The sequence below is a fragment of the Alligator mississippiensis genome, chromosome 4 (assembly GCF_030867095.1).
Source record: "Alligator mississippiensis isolate rAllMis1 chromosome 4, rAllMis1, whole genome shotgun sequence".
Lineage (NCBI taxonomy): Eukaryota > Metazoa > Chordata > Crocodylia > Alligatoridae > Alligator > Alligator mississippiensis.
In genome coordinates this window covers 243,893,338-243,916,129 of record NC_081827.1, presented here as the reverse complement: position 1 = coordinate 243,916,129, position 22,792 = coordinate 243,893,338, and the positions used below count along the sequence as shown (strand labels likewise).

The window sequence follows — 22,792 nt, the reverse complement described above, 5'->3', positions numbered from 1 at the left end:
TGAATTAATAAAGACTTGGCACATGCAACTGTTACATGCTACATTTTATTCTAATGAAAAGGGCATGTGGTCGTAAACAGAACTTTTTGATTAGATGCATGCAACAGAAATTAGGGACTCCTTTAAAGAGCCTTGGACAGTATGGGGTTGGAAGCCGCTTAGTGTTGTCATCAGAAAAATCAAACTCTCTTCTGAGAGCCAGAGCACTTCCCCCCACACTCCCCCTCCCATATTTGTGTATATTCGGAGAGTCAGGCTTAGTTTGTTCATAAACTCCAGTTCCTGGGCGGACCCCACACACAGCTGGATTTGAAACAGCTGGATCCGCCTTCCCTGTAAGTTTAGCCAGAAACTCCACAAAACCAGGAGTCTTGGGTTGATAGGAAAAACACAGGAGACTGGTCGGACTGGTGGAGGATGAATTGATCCAAACTGTGAAGCTGGATTTCCAGTTGCTGGCAGAAAATGGATTACTGGAAGAGAGTGGGTCTGATTTCCCTACTGCTGCTATCCTTCTGTGAGTAGAAAAAAAAAACTTCTGGTAGGCAATGTTAAGAAGCATATTCATCGCGGTCATTTGTTTTTCCTTTCTCCAGCAAATAATCTTTGAGTTCTCCCTTGAAAATGATTAGCTGGAGGGTTTGAAATCACTGAGAATACAGTATAAAACTCTGGTAGGAATGCTGGCTTGGAAATCAGCTGTGTATTTCTCTTATAAAACTGGTAAACGTTGGACTTGGTGTATGTTTCTGCATACCTTCTCGGAGCTGCTCACAGATGTCAGTGTTTATGGTAGAAAAATATATATCGGTCAGCATTGCTTGTTGGAAATCTTTATTTTATTGAAGGAGATTAAAACCAATTGAGGTGCACTGCTGAATGATCTGACTGCAACAGAGTCCAGATGCTCAGATGTAGGACTTCTATCAGCTCTGGTATAGATGCAGAATTAATCAGTCTATTTAACAGGAGGTTAAAAACTGTCTCTGCAACGACATCTGGTTATTCAGCAACCCCTTCCAGCCCTGACGTAAAGATTTCTTTGTAATAAGTACTCTTGTTTAGCTTTCTGTAATACTTTGTTAATACTGCAAATAACCCCCCGCCATCAGGGCTTGAAAGCATGCCCTTCTGTGCTCTAATCTTGTGTTTATATCTTTATGATTGCTCCATAACGGGGGATAGGTTTGTATATAAATGGACGTTACATCCACGTCCACTAAGTATGTATGCATGTCTCTCTGTATATACAATGCCAATATATATGTATACATTCATATAACTATATATAGTGCGTATTTATATATTCACACAGGCACTGGAACATTCTTACGGTGAAGTCTTTTTTTTTTTTAAACACAGACCAGTTTCACTCAATGTATGATGTTACACTGTAACTGGAAATGCTCTTTGCTCTATGCAATGAAGCTCTGGGATTGTCATTTCGCTTTATTTACACCTAAATGAGCTGACTGGTGATGAGCATCCATAGACAAGTTCTCAACAGTAAAAGGGCATGAAATAAGATGACTGATAGAGAAATGGTGTATGTACATTTGTGGTGCACAGTGCGATGGATCACTTTCACAGAGCAAAACAGAGGAAGTGAAAAGGTCAAGTCAGACGAGTATTTTCAGAACCTCTGAAAATGTTACCTGCAATATCAATGCTGATCTGACGGATCAAATGGTAACTGCTGCTCTGAAGATTAGGGGGAGGGATGATACACTGGGAAGAGGCTGCTAAGATAATCAAATTTGAGCAAAACTAACTGAAGTACCAAAGGGTATTATTTTAAGCATAGCATGGGGTTGTTTTGGGGTAAGAGAAGAGACCACTAATTATCCTTGAGAAATGCCCAGTTTTGAACTTCTTTAACTTATGGTTTCCCTCTTTCAAAAGGCAGGCTTTAAATCCAAAAAGGCCCAAATTAAATCACAGTGTCATTACAGAGATCATCTGAAATGTCAAGTGACTAAAAACAATGACGGTGTTAATTTTTATCTAATTAAACATCTCCATATTTTACCACTTAAACAGCTCCATATTTTGATTCATACTGTCCTATTGTAGGGGGAAAAAAGGGCTGTTTTACTGGGTTTAACCTTACAAGATCTTCAAAAGATCTTAAGTAGGTGCCTAAATCCTATTAACTTTCAAAAGGAGATGGGTATCTAATTCCCTTAAGGTCCTTTTAAATCCCCAGTCCTCATTACCAAAATGGATTAAAATATACATTTGATTACTTTTAAAGTAACACATACCTAAACGTATATAGATTAATGTCTAAAGGTCATCTAAATTAGCCATTTAGCAGCAACCAGAAAGTAATTCTTCTTAGTTGAAATGATTTTGATGCCTTCTTAGTCATATCAGAAAGAAAAATGGCCTGGGTTGTGTCTCAGTTACACCAAAGTAATTGCTAACTCCAATGTTCCTGTAAGGCTTTGTTACTGTCTTTAAGTACTCCAGATTTGCACCAGTACAACTGGGAATGGAATTTGGCTGATTCTCTGCTTCCAACAGCCCTTTTCATACCCCTTTAATTGGCGATTTGTCCGAATGATCATCTGATAACATAACTGGTTGCTTGCTAGACTGTAGTTTGATGTATAGTTGAGAATACAGTAACAGGATGCCTTTAATTCTCACTAGTCAGTTATACAAAGACACACCAGATTCTCCTTCAGAAAATATTTATCCTTAATACTTTTTCCTGTGGTTGCTGCTCCTGATGAGCTGCATGGCAGCATTTTTTAAGTTGAACGTGAAGACAGGAAACTGTCCTGTTGTGTTTCAACACAAAACCTGATTATAGAATATGTTTTTACCTTAAGTGAGCCTGGGTGTAGGAAGACTAGAAATCCATTTGTACACAGAACTGGGTCTATTCTGGTGTCCACACTTTCAAAACAAACTAAAAAGGGATCAGAAAAGGGCCACATGAATTATTCAAGGTCTAAAAAAAACCCCTGCCTTCCAGTGAGTAACTAAAAACTCAATCTATTTAGTTTATCCCAGAGAGAGGTAAGAGGTGACCTAAGCAAATAAATACTCCCCGTGTAGTATAAATATGGCATAGGGAGAAGGTTTCTGATAGCAGAGCTCTTTTCACTCCAGCAGGCAATGGCACTGTAAGATCCAAATGCTAAAAACTGGAACTGGGCAAATTCCTATAAGGAATAAGGCACAGCTGTCTGAATAGGGAGGGCAATTGCTGAATGAAACAATTTCCCTAGTGCTGTGGTAGATTACTCATCACTTGAAGTCTAAATCAAGACTAGATGTTCTTCTAAAAAATGAATTGTAGCTCATCTAGGAGCTATGGATTCAACGGAGGGATTTTACGCTTGTATTATGTAGGAGTTCAGATAAGATCATCATTATAATCTGCTCTGGCCTTAAAAATCTGTGACCTTTTTCTCAAAAATAAACTCTTATTTCTGTGCTGATCCTAAAACTTGCAGGTTTTTCTCAAGCTTCAATAAGATGCTGATAAACAGGACTTTGACTGGGCCAGCATATGGTGGTATGGTATACTGCTTCCAAACTGGCATCTTGCTCTCTACCATGTAATAATTTAAAAATATATATCCCAGATCTGTTGCATTATGATTGTTGAGACGACCTTGAACACACAAACTGAGTGTAACTGGAATAGCAATATCTCAACGTATCTGCAGAGTGGGAGGAGGCTAGAGAAGCCCCATTGGGCATCTGACTCTCCAAGGAGGTCCAGCTCAAGAAATCTAGCGGGGACTGTGAACCTCATCAAGCAACGATAAGCCTATGGGTGTACTTGAAACCCCTGGTGAGAAGCTGAGCTCAAGGCTTCCAAAGAGCATGCACAATCATCGGTTGAACAGCTGCACAATTTAGAGACCAACTTCTCAGCTGTGTGGAGCAGAACTTGTGGGTGGTGCTCAGAAGAGTATCACTGCCCTCTCCCTCCTCCCAACCCAGCTCCCAGTGGTACCATCTGGGATGTGTTTGCTCCCAAGACTCCCACAGTATTCGCAAGTATTTAAAGTTCCTCGGGCAAAGCAGTTTGGTTCTAATTCTGGATGATCTCTTTTTGAACAGACCCACAGCAGCTGCTTGTTGGACATAACACAGAGTGTTAGAGCACATACTTTATTCTCAGTAATAAATGCACATGAGAAACCCTGGCCTTTGATTTCAGGGATCCCTGACCTACCCCAGGTTCCTCGGGGTACTTTCTCAGGGTTCCTCGGGGCTCTTGTGGCAAATGGAGATTAAAACCTGATCTCCAGTCAGCAGGCTATGGAGAGTTTTTGTCCTTGAGTCACAGTTACTAGCTTACATGACAACACCCTCCTATGCTTGACCCCATGCTAACAGGGCTCTTAGTCAAGTGGTTGAACCCCCAAAGCATGCAAGAGGGACAATCGAAGTATGAAAACCAGTAGGTGCCATCCTGCTTTAAAGTCAAGGAAGCAGGGCTTGGGCTCTGGGTAGCTTCTTTCTTTTTAAAAACACATTGAGGTATACAGTCAAGATGATGATTGTACCTTAAACAAGTAGTATCAACATAATTCCTTGCTTTAACCACCCCCCCCCCCAGCCCCCTCAGGCCATTGAGGGCAACTTTTTGGAAGGGATGCCACAGATAAGCCCTGCACCTTCCCAGACTGCCACTCCGATCCCATTCCCCTACCAGATCTGCTACTCTGCTTTCTGCTCCCTGCCCAAGTTGTGGCTCTGCTTTCTACTTTGTGATCTGTGCTCTCTGCACAGTCAAATAACTGTTTTCTGCTCCCTGCCCAACCTGCCACTGTGCTGTCTGCCCCCTCCCCATTTTGTCATGTACCACACAGAGACTGCCCCTGCCACTTGTGGTACAGGTTTGCCACTTCTATCCTACATGTATCAGATTTTACTGGTTCCCTTTGTTTTCTACTTTTAACAGAGCAGCTAAGAAGGTGATGTTGCATTTCTCTTGAGATAAAACGCAAGGCAAGAGAACTGTTCAGATAATTATGCATGTGTATTTTTAAGGGCAAGAGTTCAAAATCAAATCAAACATTTTGCTAATAAAGGAAAGTGGAAAAATCTGAAAAATGAGAGGGACAGGTACCATGGGCCTGGTTGGTAAATACTTTTAATGTCAGTTCTACTGCACTAGGATTTTGGTGGTGGCGATTATTGCAGGGTAGTATTGCTCTTACATAGATATGGCTGGGCGGCAGGGCCTGCATGGCCGCACAGGACGGTGCCTGGCGGCACTCCATGCCCACCTGCCCATGCATACCCCCTAGGGCCTTCTCAAGCACCCCCAGTTCTTCTAGTAAATTGAATTATTACTTATTACCTTATTATTTTATACTGTTATGTTATCATTATGCCCACAAACAAATCAGCACCACCAACAAAACCTCCTCCAATCTGATAAGAGACTCATGGGCTATTCAATGGTTTCTATCCATAGTTAAACTGTTATCTTTGGCAAGAGCGGGGAAGATTTCCTGGGCAGCATCTGACTCCTTGCAAATAAAAAACCTGACCCGATACAGGTGTTGTGAGAAGGCTGAATGAGAGAGAGATCACGGCAGGTCTCAGATAAGGAAGTTGAGGAGACAAGGTGGGAAAAAAAAACAACCTTGAAGATATAGATTCCTGTCCTTCAGCCAGGTTTTGACCAGTGCAACAACAAGCAGAGGTAGTGGCAAGTGGTTCTAAGTCCTCTTTTGACCCCCCACCCCAACACCAGAATTTTAGTTGTTAGTGTAATTTAGATGAGCCGCCGGGCTCCTCTCATTTACCCTAGCAGTAATTATGTCCCTAGAACTAGTCCAACTAGGCCAGGATTGCCAGAGTATAGCGCACTCTGGCCACAATCCTTTTTGCTCCCAGAATCCTTTCTCAATCAAGAAAATCGGGAGCAAATGGCATCCTACTAGGCTCAATGCTACTCCGACCCAGCTCAGTGTGCTGCAGTCCTGGGCACACGTGTAAACGTGGTGACTGGGAGTGATAAACTCAGGTGTGATGTGTGCCAGAGTTTATTGTTTCACATGAACTGCACATGTAAACGCACCCAGCAATTCTGTTAATGATATGCTACTTGCTCTTCTGGCTTTTTTGCACTATCTGAGCAGTGTAATACAGTAAATTTGCTATCCAACCTCTCAGTTTCAGGCAGGCTGATTACAACTTAGAGCCAGATGTAAAACACATTTTATTTTCCAATAATTTTTTGTTTTTTTGAAAAATATGACCTTTTTCTGGACATTTGCTATGGATATTTTTAGGCTTACATAAAAAAAAAAAAATCAAAGAAACTACATTTTTAGGTTTTTGACAACCAGCACTTTTTTTTTTTAATTTTAATGGTTGTTATCAAAATTTCCATTCCAAAGAACCATTTTTTGTCAAGAACAGTAATGAAAAACAATTTCAGCCAACTTCTATCATGACAAGTACATTTTATTAATATAAAAGGTAAAGTCATTAGTGTATTTACCCATCATATAGCCCTCATATATATTAGATGGAAAGAGAACAATCAGTAGCTTTTCTAAAAAATAACTATGAAAATAATCCTGTATTCTGAAGAAATATCACCGTGGCTATTGTCCACCGCTTGTAGATTTATACAGTTCTCCTAAAGCACCATCAGTTCCTTTGACAGTATTCTTACCTCTCCTCTCAGTGACGATTCTGAAAATAATCTTTAGCATGTAATCCACTCCTTTATATTTGGATACAATCAGGAATTAAGTACCTGCACCCAGCATGAATCGTCATGTTTTATTACAGGTACACCAGTCCACACTGGCATTAAAAATAGTCTACACATTATTTAAAGTGCAAATCAGCAAGCTGGACTGATTGCAACTAGGTTAAAACAAACAGCCACTATTATGGTTTTGAACCGTAGCCTGACAATGGTTTTAAACTAAAACAGCTTGCTCCATCTTGCCAGGGGTACAGGGCACAATGCAAAATTATTATGTAATTTTATATTATTATATAAACCTACCTTTGGAAAGACCCAGTGTGATAGACCACTCCACAATATAGCATTATCAAACCTGTGAGTAAGGGCTGCACACAGCTGGCCCCGGACTATGGGCCAATATCTCCCTGTAGGTCTTCATGGATATGCAGGGATAAAGTTGTGGCATCGCAATTATATAAACTCTGAGAAGAGAAGTGTGATTTTGCCTGTGTCCAATTTCTGGAAAGGACCTATATGACCCATTCTTTAGACAATATCAGTTTGAAATTTTCACGGTGCTGATAGCAGTCACCCGTCCAGAAGATCGGACATGCAAGTGCACGCCAGGTACTTAGCCCAGCAACCCCGTTCTACAAGATAAAACCTGGCACGCAGCTATTACGCTCCACTAGCAACAGTGCTCTCTCTCCAGCTGAGAAGCCACGATTATGCTTAACATACCAAACTACAGCTGATGTTACTGGAGCAAATGCAACTCGTCTTCTGGGAACTTAATTTCTCCAGCTACACATTGCAATCTTCTAGTTTATGGCAAGCTGAGACTCATTGTCCACATAGATCCTGGGAGCTTTGAAAAGAAGCCTCAACTGAAGTGTTATTCTTGACAAGACTGGGTTATTTATATTCAAGGGGAAGGTATTTAAAAAAAAAAAGAAGTCTTTTCAACATTTTACAGCACACAATTTGCAGCTATTAGTAAGAACAGACTGTACTAAAGATCCCAAGTCCAGCGCCAGTTGTGGCAGCTGCTGCATCTCACTTCACTTTTCCACTATCTGCTTTGTTGAAGAGAGGGCTGCAATTTCATCTCTACTAAACTGTTAGGGCCGAGATTCTCGGAGGAGGCTGGAAAGACCGAGGTATCTCTGAGCGCAGGCCAGTGTGACAGTGTCTCTTACTGCTGCAGATGAGGCTGCTTGCTTAGCTTCCTACTTGCTCTCTCTATAGCTTAAAGCCTACCAGCTGAATCAAAAACTCCATCTCTTTTGAGATAAGCAAAACACCAACTAAAAGTAGCTCCAAACAGCCGTTTTGTCCTAGGCTGGCAGCTCTCCAGCGAGATTTGTATCCTTCCTTTGCTGTCAACCTGGCCAACAGATCCAGGATTGACGAAATCTTCTTCCACGGATCCCGGGAACAGAACAGAAAGAGAGCTCATGTCCTCTCTCTTCTGGGAGCGCCAGATCTAAGACCAGTAGACCAACTAGGGTTGGGTGATGGGTAGAACTGGGGGGGGATGGCAGAAAGATATCAGCTGCCACTGCAGTATTCAATCATGCTGGCAGCATGGCAGCTACCAGAAGTTACTGCTGCCTCCATGCATCCCACTGCCCTGTCCACCTGGCTGCTTTGTTATGCCCCTGCCTAAGACCCTTAATGATGGGGTGACTATCAAATCTCTCCCTTTCTCTCCCCCTCTTATGGCACCCCATTGCCATACTGAGCAATGTGCAATGTCTTATATATTTACCTATGCAAGGGCCCGGAAAAGGATGGAACTCTTTTTGTTGCCATTTCACAAATGGGGAATGGAGGTACACAGAAACTCCATGACTTCTCCAGTCTTGCCTTCACTTTTCCTGCAGGCCTGGTCTTATCCAAACCATTAGAGCTCAGGTTGGGGGCTAAGGCAGAGAAAAGATTTTGGGTTGGGCTTGCCTCGTGAATTCTATGAAGCTACTGTCACATTTATTTGTTCACTAAACTGGTTATTTTTTTCTACGTATTTTTCCATTATTGCTCTTTCAGATTTGGATATGGAGCCTCTCTCACCTTGTCTACATTTTCCCCCCAAAAACAAGTTAGCTTTTCTGTGTATTTTGCCTTGCCCATGTATTAATGATCAGGAAGAATAAATATTTTGATTGTTATTGCTGTATGCTACTTCCTCAGCTCCCTAGTGCTTATGTGCTAGCTAGCCATGGACTTCAGCATGTAGGATCTCATCCTACAAATACTTATGCCTATGATTAAAGACATGCATATGCTTACTCATGCCACTTCAAGTAACTCACCTAAACTCACATCTGCAGAATTGGGACCTTAGCTTGCTGTTCCTTAAAGAAAGGACCCTGACTCTTCTGTGGGTTTGTGAAATGCCTATGCTATCCTTTACGTTATAATATTGATCATGTTAATACATAAATGGCAACATTTTACATGTGTATTCCTAAAAAAACCCACCCTGCTTTGATGAAATTTAGGTATTAACAAGACATCTCCAGTTGATTTTAAGTATTAACAAGACACGCCTGCACTTGCAGGTGCAGAATGAATCCTTATATTGTATTTCAAAACAGCTTTACTACTTGAGCTACTCCATGGTCTTTGCACAATCACAATGCAAAAAGAAAAGAAACCTCCATGGTTTTGCTTGTCGAGTTATTCTATACTCAGAGAATCTAAAAGCCAGCAACGAGGTTAGAAGACACTGATTCAATTGTTGTCTTTTTGAGTAAGTAATTTTTTTCCATGTTTAAAAAGTGCCAAATTTAGCTGAATCATCCATGATCGATAACAGGGTCCTTCCTCTTACAACAGGAAGTGATGGCACATCGAACTACAGCCAGCAAGTGGATGATTAATTCAACTCTCTTCAAGTCATAGACCCATGGAGCAAGCATCCACAGAAGAAAGACCAATGGATCCTTTGGGATTCCACTCCTGTTATGTCTTTAATTTGTCAACAGACATCTTTCCAGTGTGCTAGAAAGGATTTCAGGATGTTCCCAGCAGATGTGCAGGAAGATAGGGCTTTCAGGGCTCATTCCCTCTGACACATGTTCAGTCCACTGTTGTATATTAGTTTTATTCTTGCCTGTTCATAAAACAGTGGAGGAGGAGTGAGAGGTCCTAGTCCATTTATCCTCCTCAGCGCTATTCCATCTGGCACAGAAGGCCTTCACTTGGAAGGATTTTAAGACTAGTGTTGCATGCTATACCCAATGGGTAGGAACTGAGTTAGAGAAATGAGTAGCTGCTGCAGAATAGGGACTAGACAGCTATACTACCTGAGCAGCACAGCTAGATTCATACCACCTATCAATCTCATGTTAAAGGCTGCTAGGGTAGCTAGCATGACTGTTGCCCATTGATCCTTAGAACGCTATCACAGCCTAAATAGTCCCTTCCTACCCCAACCCTGTGTGTACACCAGCAGGAGCAAGACAGGGCAAAGCAGGTCTGCCTCACTGTACTGCCATGCCAATGTCATGGGAATTCCCATCGAGTATGTCTACTTCATTTCACCCCTCTGCCCCAAACATCACCAGGTACAAAATGGACTGGGAATACTTGTTGCTCACGTCTTGTATGTGAGCATGTATAGGACTGTGCTTCCACTTCAGAAGTACCATTTTATCCCTTCTCCCCCATGGCTCCTTTACCCATTATAGTTCTTTTGTACCTGTATTCAGGCTTTGGTCAGGGACAGGAACATCCATTCACACACACTCCTATTGAACTTAGTGGTTGGTTTCATGCACAGAGGATTTACTGTTCAGTTTGAGGATCTCTTTATAGATGAACAGTCCCACGTATAAAGAGATATTAGCTTGTTTCTTGCTGAGCTATCTTCTAGTAAAATTATTTACACTGTATATTCTCACATATGGAACATGGTGAATAAACTGCACTAGCATAAGGTTGGCATTGGCTTTTTCACTGATTAGCCATATATGAATTGATCAGGGAAATATTTAAACCAAAGAACATGGAGAAATGTGGAGGCCAAAACATTACAAGTGATTAGGATGCCTCATAGTCATCACATACCTATGATGACTATTAAAAGTGACTACGTCCCAAACTTTCTAAATTGAGGCTGCCTATAGATGTGCTCCAACAGGTTCTAATTAGAATGCTTTGGAGCAGACTCGATTAATCAAGTCTGCTCCACGTTCTAATTACAGTGCTCTAGCATCGCTGCAACATTACATGTATTAAGACTCCCTGCATCTCAAAATGGCTGCAGGGGCACTTTAACTAAAGCTTGTTGAATGAATGAGGTCTACTTAAAGCACCCTGTGGCCATTTTTTAATGCACAGGAGGTTAATACACATGATGCTGGAGCATTTTAATTAGAGTAGCTCTCCAGGAACTACTCTAATTAAAGCATGCCTCCCCCCACCCCTGAGCACACGGATAGGCAGCCAGAGACCCCACTCAGGTGTTTTCAGTAAATCGATTGAAAATGGTGGGGGAAATCAGACATCATGAGCCACTTCTGGAAATGTTTTGCCAACATGTACAGGCAGTCCTCAGACTTACGACAGAGCTGGTTCCTGAAAACCACATCTTAATTCGAAAAGTTGTAACTCGGAACTAATTTTCCCATAGGAAACTATGTTATAAATGGGGGATTGCAAGGCCCGATACCCTATTTTCACCAAAAATTACCCAGAATTTTGTACTCAATCAATTATATAGATGAGTAATATAGCTATATTAATGTATTTATATTGTAAATAGCAATCATATTGATTTGGAAGGACTTCTTTGAGGAAGCTTTGCTGGACTTTTTTAAGGGGTCTTGGTTGGACTTTTTGAAGGGTCCTTGGCTGGAGTCTTCTCAGGAGTCATGGCTGCTTTCTTGAAGAAAGGGACCAAGAAAGTTTGGACAGATGTTTTCCAGGGAGATGGATGATGCAGTGAACTTGTTCTCAGGCATGGCTTGGCGTCAGATCAAGCATTGTAAAGTTGAAACTGATGTCAGAAAGTTGAAATGGGGTCAATTTATAAACGTTGTAAGTGTTTAAGTTGTAATGTGGTCCCCATTTTCAAGGGGAGGAAGGAGGACCCAGGCAACTATAGGCCAGTCAGTCTCACCTCCATCCTAGGCAAAGTCTTTGAAAAAATTATCAAGGCTCACATTTGCGAAAGTCCGGCAGGAAAAATTATGCTGAGGGGAAACCAGCATGGGTTCATAGCAGGTAGATCATGCCTGACTAATCTAGTCTCTTTTTATGACCAGGTTACAAAACACCTGGATGCAGGAGTAGGGGTTGACATCGTTTACTTAGACTTCAGGAAGGCCTTCGATACGGTATCCCACCCCATTCTGGTGAACAAGTTAAGAGGCTGTGACTTGGATGACTACACAGTCCGGTGGGTGGTGAATTGGCTAGAGGGTCAGACCCAGAGAGTCGTAGTGGATGGGTCGGTATCGACCTGGAAGGGTGTGGGCAGTGGGGTCCTGCAGGGCTTGGTCCTTGAACCGATACTCTTCAATGTCTTCATCAGTGACTTGGACGAGGGAGTGAAGTGTACTCTGTCCAAGTTTGCAGATGACACAAAAATGTGGGGAGAAGTGGACACGCTGGAGGGCAGGGAATAACTACAAGCAGACCTGGACAGGTTGGACAAATGGGCAGAAAACAACAGAATGCAATTCAACAAGGAGAAATGCAAAGTGCTGCACCTAGGGAGGAAAAATGTCCAGCACACCTACAGCCTGGGGAATGACCTGCTAGGTGGCACGGAAGTGGAATGGGATCTCGGAGTCCTAGCGGACTCCAAGATGAACATGAGTCGTCAGTGTGACGAAGTCATCAGAAAAGCTAATGGCACTTTATCGTGCATCAGCAGATACATGATGAACAGAACCAAGGAGGTGATACTTCCCCTCTATAGGGCGTTGGTCAGACCGCAGTTGGAGTACTGCATGCAATTTTGAGCGCCGCACTTCAAGAGGGATGTGGATAACCTGGAGAGGGTCCAGAGAAGGGCCATTCGTATGGTTAAGGGCTTGCAGGCCAAGCCCTACGAGGACAGACTGGGGCACCTGGACCTCTTCAGCCTCTGCAAGAGAAGGTTGAGAGGTGACCTTGTGGCTGCCTATAAGTTCATCACAGGGAAGGGAATTGGTGAGGCTCTACTCACCAAGGCACCCCTGGGGGTCACAAGAAATAATGGTCACAAGCTAGCAGAGAGCAGATTTAGATTGGACATTAGGAAGAACTTCTTCACAGTTCGAGTGGCCAAAGTCTGGAATGGGCTCCCAAGGGAGGTGGTGCTCTTCCCTACCCTGGGGGTCTTCAAGAGGAGGTTAGATCGGCATCTAGCTGGGGTCATCTAGACCCAGCGCTCTTTCCTGCCTATGCAGGGGGCCGGACTCGATGATCTATTGAGGTCCCTTCCAACCCTAATATCTATGAATCTATGTGAAACATTGTAACATGGAACGTTGTTCAATCAAGGACTGCCTGTATTTATATCTACTTGTATTATTAATTTGTTGACAAAAATATCTATAGTATATACAGTATATCTAATTCAGGAATTTAATGATTTTCCATGACACATTCAATGAATATCTGTACAAAAGCATGAAAATTTAATAAAAATGTGTGAGTATGTGTGTGAGAGAGAGAGGGAGAGTGTGTGTATGTGTGTGCACGTATGTGTGTATTTATGAACTCATCACTAATAATACTTGGTAATTTTATAGTGCCTTCTATTAATGCTCATAATATCTCTACCTCAGCAAGAACTGGTATCCCCATTTGAAAAATTAAAATTGATTGGTTGGCCACATCTATACTTTAAAAAATTTGGATTTCTTTAATGTTTAACATCCCATTTCAGTTTCCTGGCTTTCCAATGCTTGTGTCTGCTGGTTTTTTTTCTCCAAAAGGGGTTGGGAGCATGTCTGGTTTGAATAGTTACAGTGTTCTTCTAATTTTTTTTAATCTTTAATTTATTGATATGAACTCTCTACTAAGTTCTGCTTAAGGACTTTATCTGGAACTTTCTTGGTAGAACAAGATATGGTATGTTTCCTTATAGACTGTATTATTTCCATGTCAAACTGGTAAAAAAAATTGCGTTAAAAAAAACAACTCAACTAAATTTGCACAATTTTTAGTTGGTTAAAAAAAGGGGAAATTTTGGCAAAAATAGCACCAATAGCTTTTTCCTCTGTGCGCACGCGTGTGTGTGTGTGTAAATTTGAAAATTTCAACACAGTCTACTACAAGGGTAGGGGTTGGGATCTGTGCCAGATAATTAAACAAGACACTAAGACTAATGCACATGAAGTAAGACAGCTCATAAAGCCTCATAAGATCTTTAGGAAGGAGGTTCCTCTATTTTTCAACTTGTTCAGGCTATTTTCAGCTTGGGGGAGAAACGCATAATAGTTTTATTAGATGTGAAGAAACAGTCAACGCTGGAACTGTCTGATAAAGTACATTAAGAATTAACAAAGGACCCCTGCATTTACTACTTTTCATTTAATCCTTTTGCAAGCCTTGGCTTCATCATTGTTCTAAAATAATCAAAGGATTGAAAGACGCTTACGTTAGTGGATCACAAAATCTGTTGCTGAGATACATAACAGCTACTCCATTTGAACATCTCTTTGTTGGCTCATCAAAGTCCTTCTAACAGATGGTAAATAGAACGAGTGCCAGGAATTTTCAAATACTCCTCAGGAAGTTCATCTAAATCATAAGTAAACCATTTGCACTTAAAACAGAGCAAACTCTGTTGCCCAAATGTGACCCAGATAATGTTTCTGTCATGTTTACCTATTCTGAGGAAATCCTTCGACTTCTTTTTATTGCCCTTTTGTTCTTCTACTCCCATCCACTCATGAAGATTCAGGCTCCTGCAGAGCTAGGAAAATATGTGTAATGCTAATTTCTAGAGGGGAAAAAAAAGTATTTTTACTTGTATCAAATGGCTAAGGTGTAGCAAACCACAGGCCAAATACTGCTTTAATGTGGAGAGGAGATGGCCCACAGAGACTAGAGGTCCCATCTTGAACCATATGGCCTGGATAGTGTCTAGCTGAGAATGGAACTGGACCAAGAGCGAGCAGCTGAAACATAACCAGAGAAGACTTCGCTAGCAGCCTAGGAGAAACGAGCAGGAAAAGAAAATGGAGATAACAGGGCTCCCACCTTTTGCTATTGAGACTGGCAACCTAGGACCCCACTGAATCCTTAGGAGCTTCCTAGTGCCTGGATAAGAGCTCTGGGCAAGAGCACTTCGTACTCTGTTAGTAAGCCGTGGGCACCCTCAGCCACCTATGATCTAACCACTACTGAGTTATTGCTACATGCTATTTTGCAGGACAGCAATTGCAGGGCCCATCTACACTGTCCAGGCTTTTGCTTGCACCCTGGAGAGGTCACTTCAGCTTCGCTTTATCTTTTATGTTCAGCGAGTTGATGTCTCGCTCAGCACAGTTTTATTGTCTTGAGAGACCGAGCTGCCTACCACGCTTGCAGGACACCCTGAAAATTCAGCTGCTGCAGAATGACTTTCCATGTATTAAGACATCTCACACTAGCAATACTTTCTGCCCAAGCTCGGTGAGCTTTCAGTTGCTTTCTCTTTATTCTCTCGATGAAGGAGGTACGAGTCCTAAGCAGTGCTGACACAACCACAACCAGCAATTTTTCCCTCTCCTCAGTCATTAAATAATCAGTTATCCAACAAACTCTGCATCCTGACCGTCTTGGAGTGAGACAGCATAGCCGAGAGCAGCCAAGGTGCAATCAGAGATGTAATCCAAAGCGAGTCGGAGGCACAGCTTTCTCAGCAAGTAATTCTTGGGTGAAGGACTTGTTTCCTTCACTGGTTCACAGTGAAGGCCCAAATGATTGACCCACAAATCATGCTTCACAGCTCAATGAAGGGGAGGAAGTGGGAGAGTTTTTGGTTTGAGGGGATTTAGTATGCTTCAAGCTTTTGGATATGGGCCCTCTCCATTATGGCACTAGTAAAGACTGATGCATGCACTCCCACGGGCATACGTTTACAAACTGGTGCACTCGCACGTACAGTGAGATAGACTTTTGCTTGCTGGAAGCTTGTGGGTTGCATCTCTGCCTTCAAAACAACAGGATGATGCTGATGATGATTCTTCTGAATTTTAAATAATAGCCCTTTACCTCTTTTCAAGCAGCTCCTGTGGCCCCATGATTGGATCAAGTGCCAGTGCCTTGGTTTACATATCATAACTGTTCACATTTGAATTTCATAGCATAGTAATTAGCAGGCAGCCGCTGAACTTTCAGCTGGATAAATACAATCATCACAGGGTAAACTCACAATTACTTTGATGCTTCAAAGTAGATTTTACACTGTTTGGCAACGGCTGTTGAATGTACTGATTAAAACAGCATTTAAAAGCCTGTGCACGCTACCATTTAATGGTTACATGGTATGAACAACAACACCACCTGGTAAGAGCAGTCATCACAAACCAGCAACATTTTCCATGGGAATTTTCCCAGATGAGTATTCGGACAACACGCCCTATTGCAGCAACATCAGTTTAGGAGCAATATCACAACAAGCCCTCAACATATTGCAGTTACTGGTCATCAGCTGTATTTAAGTCCATTGTGACCTGGAGTACTATTGCTCTGATATACAAACTGCTTGGGGCTAGATTTTCAATGGAAGCTCCTGGATGTTGAGCATTTTTAAAAATGTGGCCCCTATACTAAGATCCCCAAGTTCAGGGATCTTACCGAGTAAGCAGGAGTTGCCGCACCTTGTAGATTCCCTGACAAAATTTAGACCAGCATTGCTTCAACCCATGACAAACTCCCCTTCACTGACCAGTTGCCATGTCCCAATACAATCCATCAGTATGGCTCTTATATAGCTCAATTTAGTTTTTCCTTCTCCTAGGCTGAGACTTGTATTACTCAGCGCTGGTCAAAGCAACTCAGCTTGGCCTAACAAACCTTTTAAAAAGAAATCCTGGCAGTACAAGAAGCAATCAGTTCTGAGCTGTTACATTGTTTCCCAACTAAGTTAGAGCCTGCTTCAACAAAATGCATGCTTGACTTCAACCACTGGACCAAGTCTTTTGCCAAAGAAGGTGGAATTAAGTCCGTACTTAAAGTTAAATACCTGGTTAAGTGCTATGCTCAATGCGAGGCTTACCAAATTGAAAAAGTGGCAATATCTTGTAACAGAACATTCTTCTCTTCGTTAACTTTATGTGACTTAAGCAAGTGTTTAGGTGCTTTTTTGAAGCAGCTCTGAAAATGTATGTCATTTTTAGACATTTCTGTGGAGAACTTCTAGAGGCATTTCAGAGTTTCAGCAAAAGCAAGAACAAAATGGATCAAATTCTCTTCTCAGTCATGCCAAATAACTCCATTAACATCAACCGAACCACTCTGGATAGAAACTGAAGTGACAGAGAATAGAATCTGCCCTAGTGCCAAGGCAGCGTCACCCTTAGACAGCCTTAGGTTGCTATTACAGTGAGCGAGCGTGAATAGTGCCCCCAGATGTGCACCACCTTTTCGCATTCATTGCCCTTCTGGGCCCAGTCCAAAGCCCTTCAAAATCAATGGGAGTCTTCTGTTGACTTCAACAGACTTTGGAACCTACTGGCCTGAATATCAAGATGTTAACAAGATCTCAAATGTGCAGCTTTTCTTTTTAATTACCTTTTGTAGGTCTTTTCCCACTAATTTTAACATTTAAAAAGATCATACTATGGGTAAAACAGAAATGACAAATCAGTATACCAGAAGTCCTGTTTAACAAGCACAGAAGGAAATCCATAAAGAAAAGAAATATTGCCTTATTACCTTCAACATCACATCCAGTATGTAAGTGGAGAGCACTGCCTTGTAATTTCTTGTAGCTTAATACTGTCCAATCCATCTGTACCTTTTTTTCCAAGAGGTTGTAACTGGAGCCTGCATGAAAAAATTAGGGGAAAAATATGCTCCGAGAAGTCTTTTGCACTTGAAAATGGATTTAAGTTCAGCCCCATTTGTGATGACCGTTTTTGTTTGTCTGTTTGTTTAATTTGCACAAATATCAGCTCAACAGAGTTTTACAATGCTCGTAAAAATTATTTCAACCGCAAGTTATTTTAGCTAAGCTAAACAAATTAGACTTCAAAATTCAGACTGGGGTCGTCACCTAGTTCCATAGTCATTCATAAATCCAGAAGTAACTCGAGTCAGGGAAACAGGTATCAGAACTTGTGTCACGAGCACACTCAGCCCAAATATCAAAGCATTTCCCAGCAGCTGGCTCTAAACCAGGTACTGTGTGCAGTATACCCTGAAAGGGACATGGGTATAATTATTTGTAAAATATTTGTAAAATAAATGTATTCAAGAACGATCAGTTGCAAGATGTTCCTGAGCATTTTCGGTAGGAAATCACAGCCAGCTCAGCTAGCTGCACAGCCCCCTTTTAATCTTAACTTCCCTGCTATGCTAGAGACCCCAGGTGCAGGAGGCTACACGCCTGATTCTGCCTATTGGAGGAGGCCCAACATCGCACCCCCACGTCTCTCCCGAAGGAGAGCAAGGAGCAGGGCAAGAGTTGTAACAGTTCCTGTGCAGCGTAGGTGTTGGCTGCTGCGTCCTCGGGGCCCTTTGTACATTCACAATGAATGGAGTCCTTTGTGCACAGCAGAGCCTGAGACTGATGATCCCATTATTTATCTTGAATGATTCACTCCACTCTTTCAATGATCGCAGTGGGCAGGCTCAGCCCCAGGTTCTTAACACTGCTATTGAGATGCAGGTGCTGAATGGGCTTCTCTAACACCCTTTAAGACCCAGCTTCCTAATGGGAGGTACCCACCTGCATCTTTAGGCATCTAAATCCCTTTAACACTTCGGTCCTACTGCTCTAAAATGCACCACCTGATAAAGAGGAACCGGAAGTGCCGTGACTCAGAGGTGAGATGAGAGGTGGTTGGCAAGCTGACAGGACCTTGTGCCTCCCATCTCTATGCAAAAAAGCTTGAGGCTTTTATGATCCCCAGAGACTCTGTAAGGGATGTGTTTGGCTAGCCTGATGCACTATGCTTTGTGTGCACATAGTATACTCTGAGCTAAGGAGGCTGGGAGCACATCATGTCCTTCGGGCCCATGGGTGGGACACAACAGAAGGCATACCCTGCAGGAGGACGAACAGAAGAAACTTTCCATGTGGTGCTGCCTGGATCTTGGGCTGCTGTAGAGCTCAAATGGCCCTTGACAGAAGTTAAAGCAGCCTTGAGGCTGCTCTTATTTATGGTAGTCTTCCCAGAGTTGCCTACAGGCAGCAGGGACCAGAATCCACCCCCAAATCTGCAAACCAGCTCCTGCTTTGCTTGCATTATCACCAGAGCACACCCATGTGTCTTGCAGTCTTGCTGCAAGAGATCTTCTCAGGACAGGAATGGAGCTGGCAGCATTGCTATGGAGGTGGCTGGTCTCTAGAATGGGTGGAGCGTGCATTTGCCATCAAACCTTCTGCTTCAGTCACCTGGCCCGATTCTGATTTGCAACCAATCTGCTGAGCCCCCTCTGCAGCATAAGAAAGCTTTCAGCTCAAAAGGGCAGAGGGCTGCCTGCGCGCAATGGTTGGGGGGTGTCTGATGCCTTCTCTCCCTACTTGTGCCTTGCCACCTCCCTTCCCTCTCCGCCTGCCACCCAACAGCTCTTCTCTCCTCTCACAGGACTGATGACTAGTCAACCGCCATCCACCCCCACTCACCTATTTCCACTGCCACCAAGCGCTCTGCCTCACTTGTTCCACATTGATCTTCCCTGTCTGTTCAGCAGACCCAGTTTCCTTGTTCACAGCATTCACCACTGGGGTTTCCCAAACCTATATACCTCTTCTTCTTCCAGCTGACGACATGCTCTTTCTGTGCCCCACTCAGGATTTCCTCCTGCAGACCCCACTGTCCATTCTACCTGTACGGTTGCCCCCCAATTCCCACTGCTAGACAGCACAAGACGACAGTTCAGGGGATAAAAGGTTAATTACTCCATTTTCCACTCTCACGTTGGCGTTCTAAATGACTCCTCGCTGTTGGTTTGCAGAAAGGCTGGCTGGAAGAAAAAAAAAAAAAAAAAGAAAAGAAAAGAAATAGGCTTAAATTACAACTATCATCACTGCATTTGAAGAGTTTATCCAAACGGAAAATGAAAGCCAGAGCATGCAGAGCAAAATCATTTGCGTTTCATCAGCAGTATGGAAATTGCTTTATTTTTATAGGAAAAAGAAAGACAGCGTGTGTGGGGGGAGGGAGGAGGGGGGTACAATTCATTTCATTGCTGAGGGCAGAAGGGTGGAATCCAGAAATAAAAGCTGACTCACAGACCGTAGGATCGATGAGTCAGTCACTGCTGTTGTTGTTTTAAAAAATAAGAGGTAGCACAATACAGAAAATAATTATCAGTACAACGGTGCTGCAAAAAAACCTTCATCTCCTGCAGCGGCTCTCTGGCGAGACTGGCTCTTTGAAGGCTAAATGCAGTCTCAGGCACCAGGAAGCTGTGGACAAGCTGGTGGGAGGTCAGGAAAGAAAAGACAGCTTCCCTGGTGAAGTGGGAGCTTCCAAAAGAGCCAAACTGAACATCGGGCATTCCTCTCTCATACGAGAGCCACAGGAGTTTATTCATGGGATAGGGGTTTTGTAGGATCTAGTTTTCAACAGGTGCAGCTAGCTAAATGACAGCGCTGGGAAGATGGCTAGTGTTCCAACAGCATCAATATTCAGAGAAGGAAATTATTGCGTAGGGTGGTAAAGAGGGTAGGAGTAGGAAGAGCAGGCTGGGATTCAGAATTGCAACATTTAGATTAAAAAGGAGGGAAAACTAACCGTGGAACACTTTCCCTAGGGAAACAGGGAAAGATTTGCAAGGTAGGACATTTTAAGCAAAAACAGGCAAAAACAATCCTGGACGTGGGATGGCCTAAGTGAGCTCCAGTAAGATCAAATGTGATATGTTGACAGTCAAACTAGGGGAATATCATAGACAGATAGGTTAGAACGGTCTTAACTGATTTCTGGGATCCTGGACCTGGAGAACAAATACGTTAAATAAAGTCCAAGAGAACTGAAAAAAAATCCTGGCTTCTCCCTCTGGGCCAAGTCCTTGTCTCTGCTAATTGGTGCCATTATGTGGGTCGCTTGGGTACTGAGCACAAAAGCTAGCACAGATGCGGCAAAGTGTGTTGCGACAGCGTACCCCCGAGTTTGTCGCATGAAACTTCACCGTCTGACCCATCACACCCGAGGCAAAGCACAGCAATTGTCCTAGATTTACCACCTCTCTGAGATAAATGTGCTATTCTGCAGATCTCCTCTATTCCTATTGTACAGAAGTTTGCAATAAAGTTGAACTGTTATGTTGAACTGAAACACCTAAAGCAGACTTGGGAACCTCCCTGCTATGCTCCTTGCATATTCGAGTTTCTTTGGTAGCAGGACGAAGTAGTATTTACATAATATTTGAATTTAAATTAGATATTTTTATCAATAAAAAGTAAATGGTAAAATAAATCCATTGCCACCCTAGCTTTGAACAGGCTCCAAGTAGGCTAAAAAATGCATACTGCACATCTTTCTTGGCATTGGCAAGCACTGCTGTCTCATGCAATCAAATTCAACCATTTCTTTTATTCACCAGGAAACATTATGGACTCATTCCAGCCTTTACACACACAACGAGCCCAAGCGCAGCAGTTTATTATACAGGGCAACGTGAGCCTATGTATCTGAGTCCTGCCCTCTGTCTTCTGAACTAAATACAGAACAACACAGCACCGAGTCTAATAGCACATGTGCTTTGTGCTTCATGGAGTAACTTGGCAAATTTGCTACTCCGTCTCTTCCAGCTCCAGAAATTTGGATCCAATATCCTGGATATCTTGGTGAAAATATAGAGTATGTACATTATTAGAGAGGTCTCTGCAGTTTAGCAACCAAATCTATAACACGATTTAAGGACTATGAAGATAATTAAATTCAGACTAAAAATAAAGTGAATATTTTTAACAGCAAGAGTAATTAGACATTGCAAAAAACTCATCAGCTGTGAGTGTCCATCACTGGGACATTTGCAATGGAGATGTGATGTCTTTCTAAAAGATATGCTCGGGTTCAAGTGGGAATCAATTCAAGGACATCCTGTAGGCTGTCTTGTTTCAGTAGGTCAGACTAAATGTTCAGAGTCCTTTCAGGCCATAAAACCTCAACATCTAACTGGGCATCAGGAACCTGGGAATCAGGCTGGATCCAGTCCAGTATCCGATCTCTGACACTGGTCATTGTTGCACATAGGAAATGCAGCTATGGATCAACCTGCTGATAGGAAAGGTTTCTAGGGTCATCCCATGGGTCATAGGGAAACTAGAGCCTATAGGTATTGCTGCTGCTTTTAGTCTTGAGAAACACGTGCTGCATATAATCAAAATAGAACAGTTTAATTCTCATAATACTTTTACAAGCAGCTCTGTTATTTTGTACTGCATCCTTAGCCAGGGATGAAATCCAAATCTAAAGCATTGCCCTGAGCCCAGATCTGTGCAAGTTCACCAGAAAGTACGAGGCAGTTGAGATGTATCAGGAACGCTATACACCAGCTCTATATGATCCAAATGTCCTTAAACTTGCCCAAATCTCTCCTTCGCCTGTGGCTTAATGTCCCCAACTTACTGGGAGCTGACCCCAAGCAAGACATCTTAGCTGTGTGTTTCAGTTACTCACAGCCTAGTTTCAGGCAGGTGGATTAGGAAAAAACACACCAGGTGGTAATGACTGCCACAATAATACATGGCACAATAAGCAACACGTGTGAGTTGCTTCAGAAACATCTTTAACAGGGAGTTGCCTTGCCTACCCAGCATTTGACATCACTAAACAAGGGCCAAACATGGACAAAGAAAGCACCTTCCACTTTCAAATGTGGGCACTTAAGTAACACAAACCAAGTCCTGCCTTGCAGTGCTTCGAAGGGTCCTTTATAGCTCCTCAGCATTTTTGGTGTCCAATTGCTTGCTTCAGGTATTGCAAGACCTTTCTTTAGGAAGAC

The 22,792-nt window shown here is 42.6% G+C and overlaps 1 protein-coding gene across 1 annotated transcript in view; it reads left to right on the top strand.

Moving 5' to 3' along the window:
• The first annotated feature begins 250 nt into the window (after positions 1–250).
• The window catches only part of LOC102573702 (TGF-beta receptor type-2), a 58,420-nt gene continuing 35,878 nt past the window's right edge, over positions 251–22,792 (top strand). The window contains exon 1 of the mRNA XM_006258227.4: positions 251–517. Coding sequence (XP_006258289.2) covers positions 466–517 — 52 coding nt within the window. The 5' untranslated portion in view covers positions 251–465. The remainder of the gene's footprint in view (positions 518–22,792) is intronic.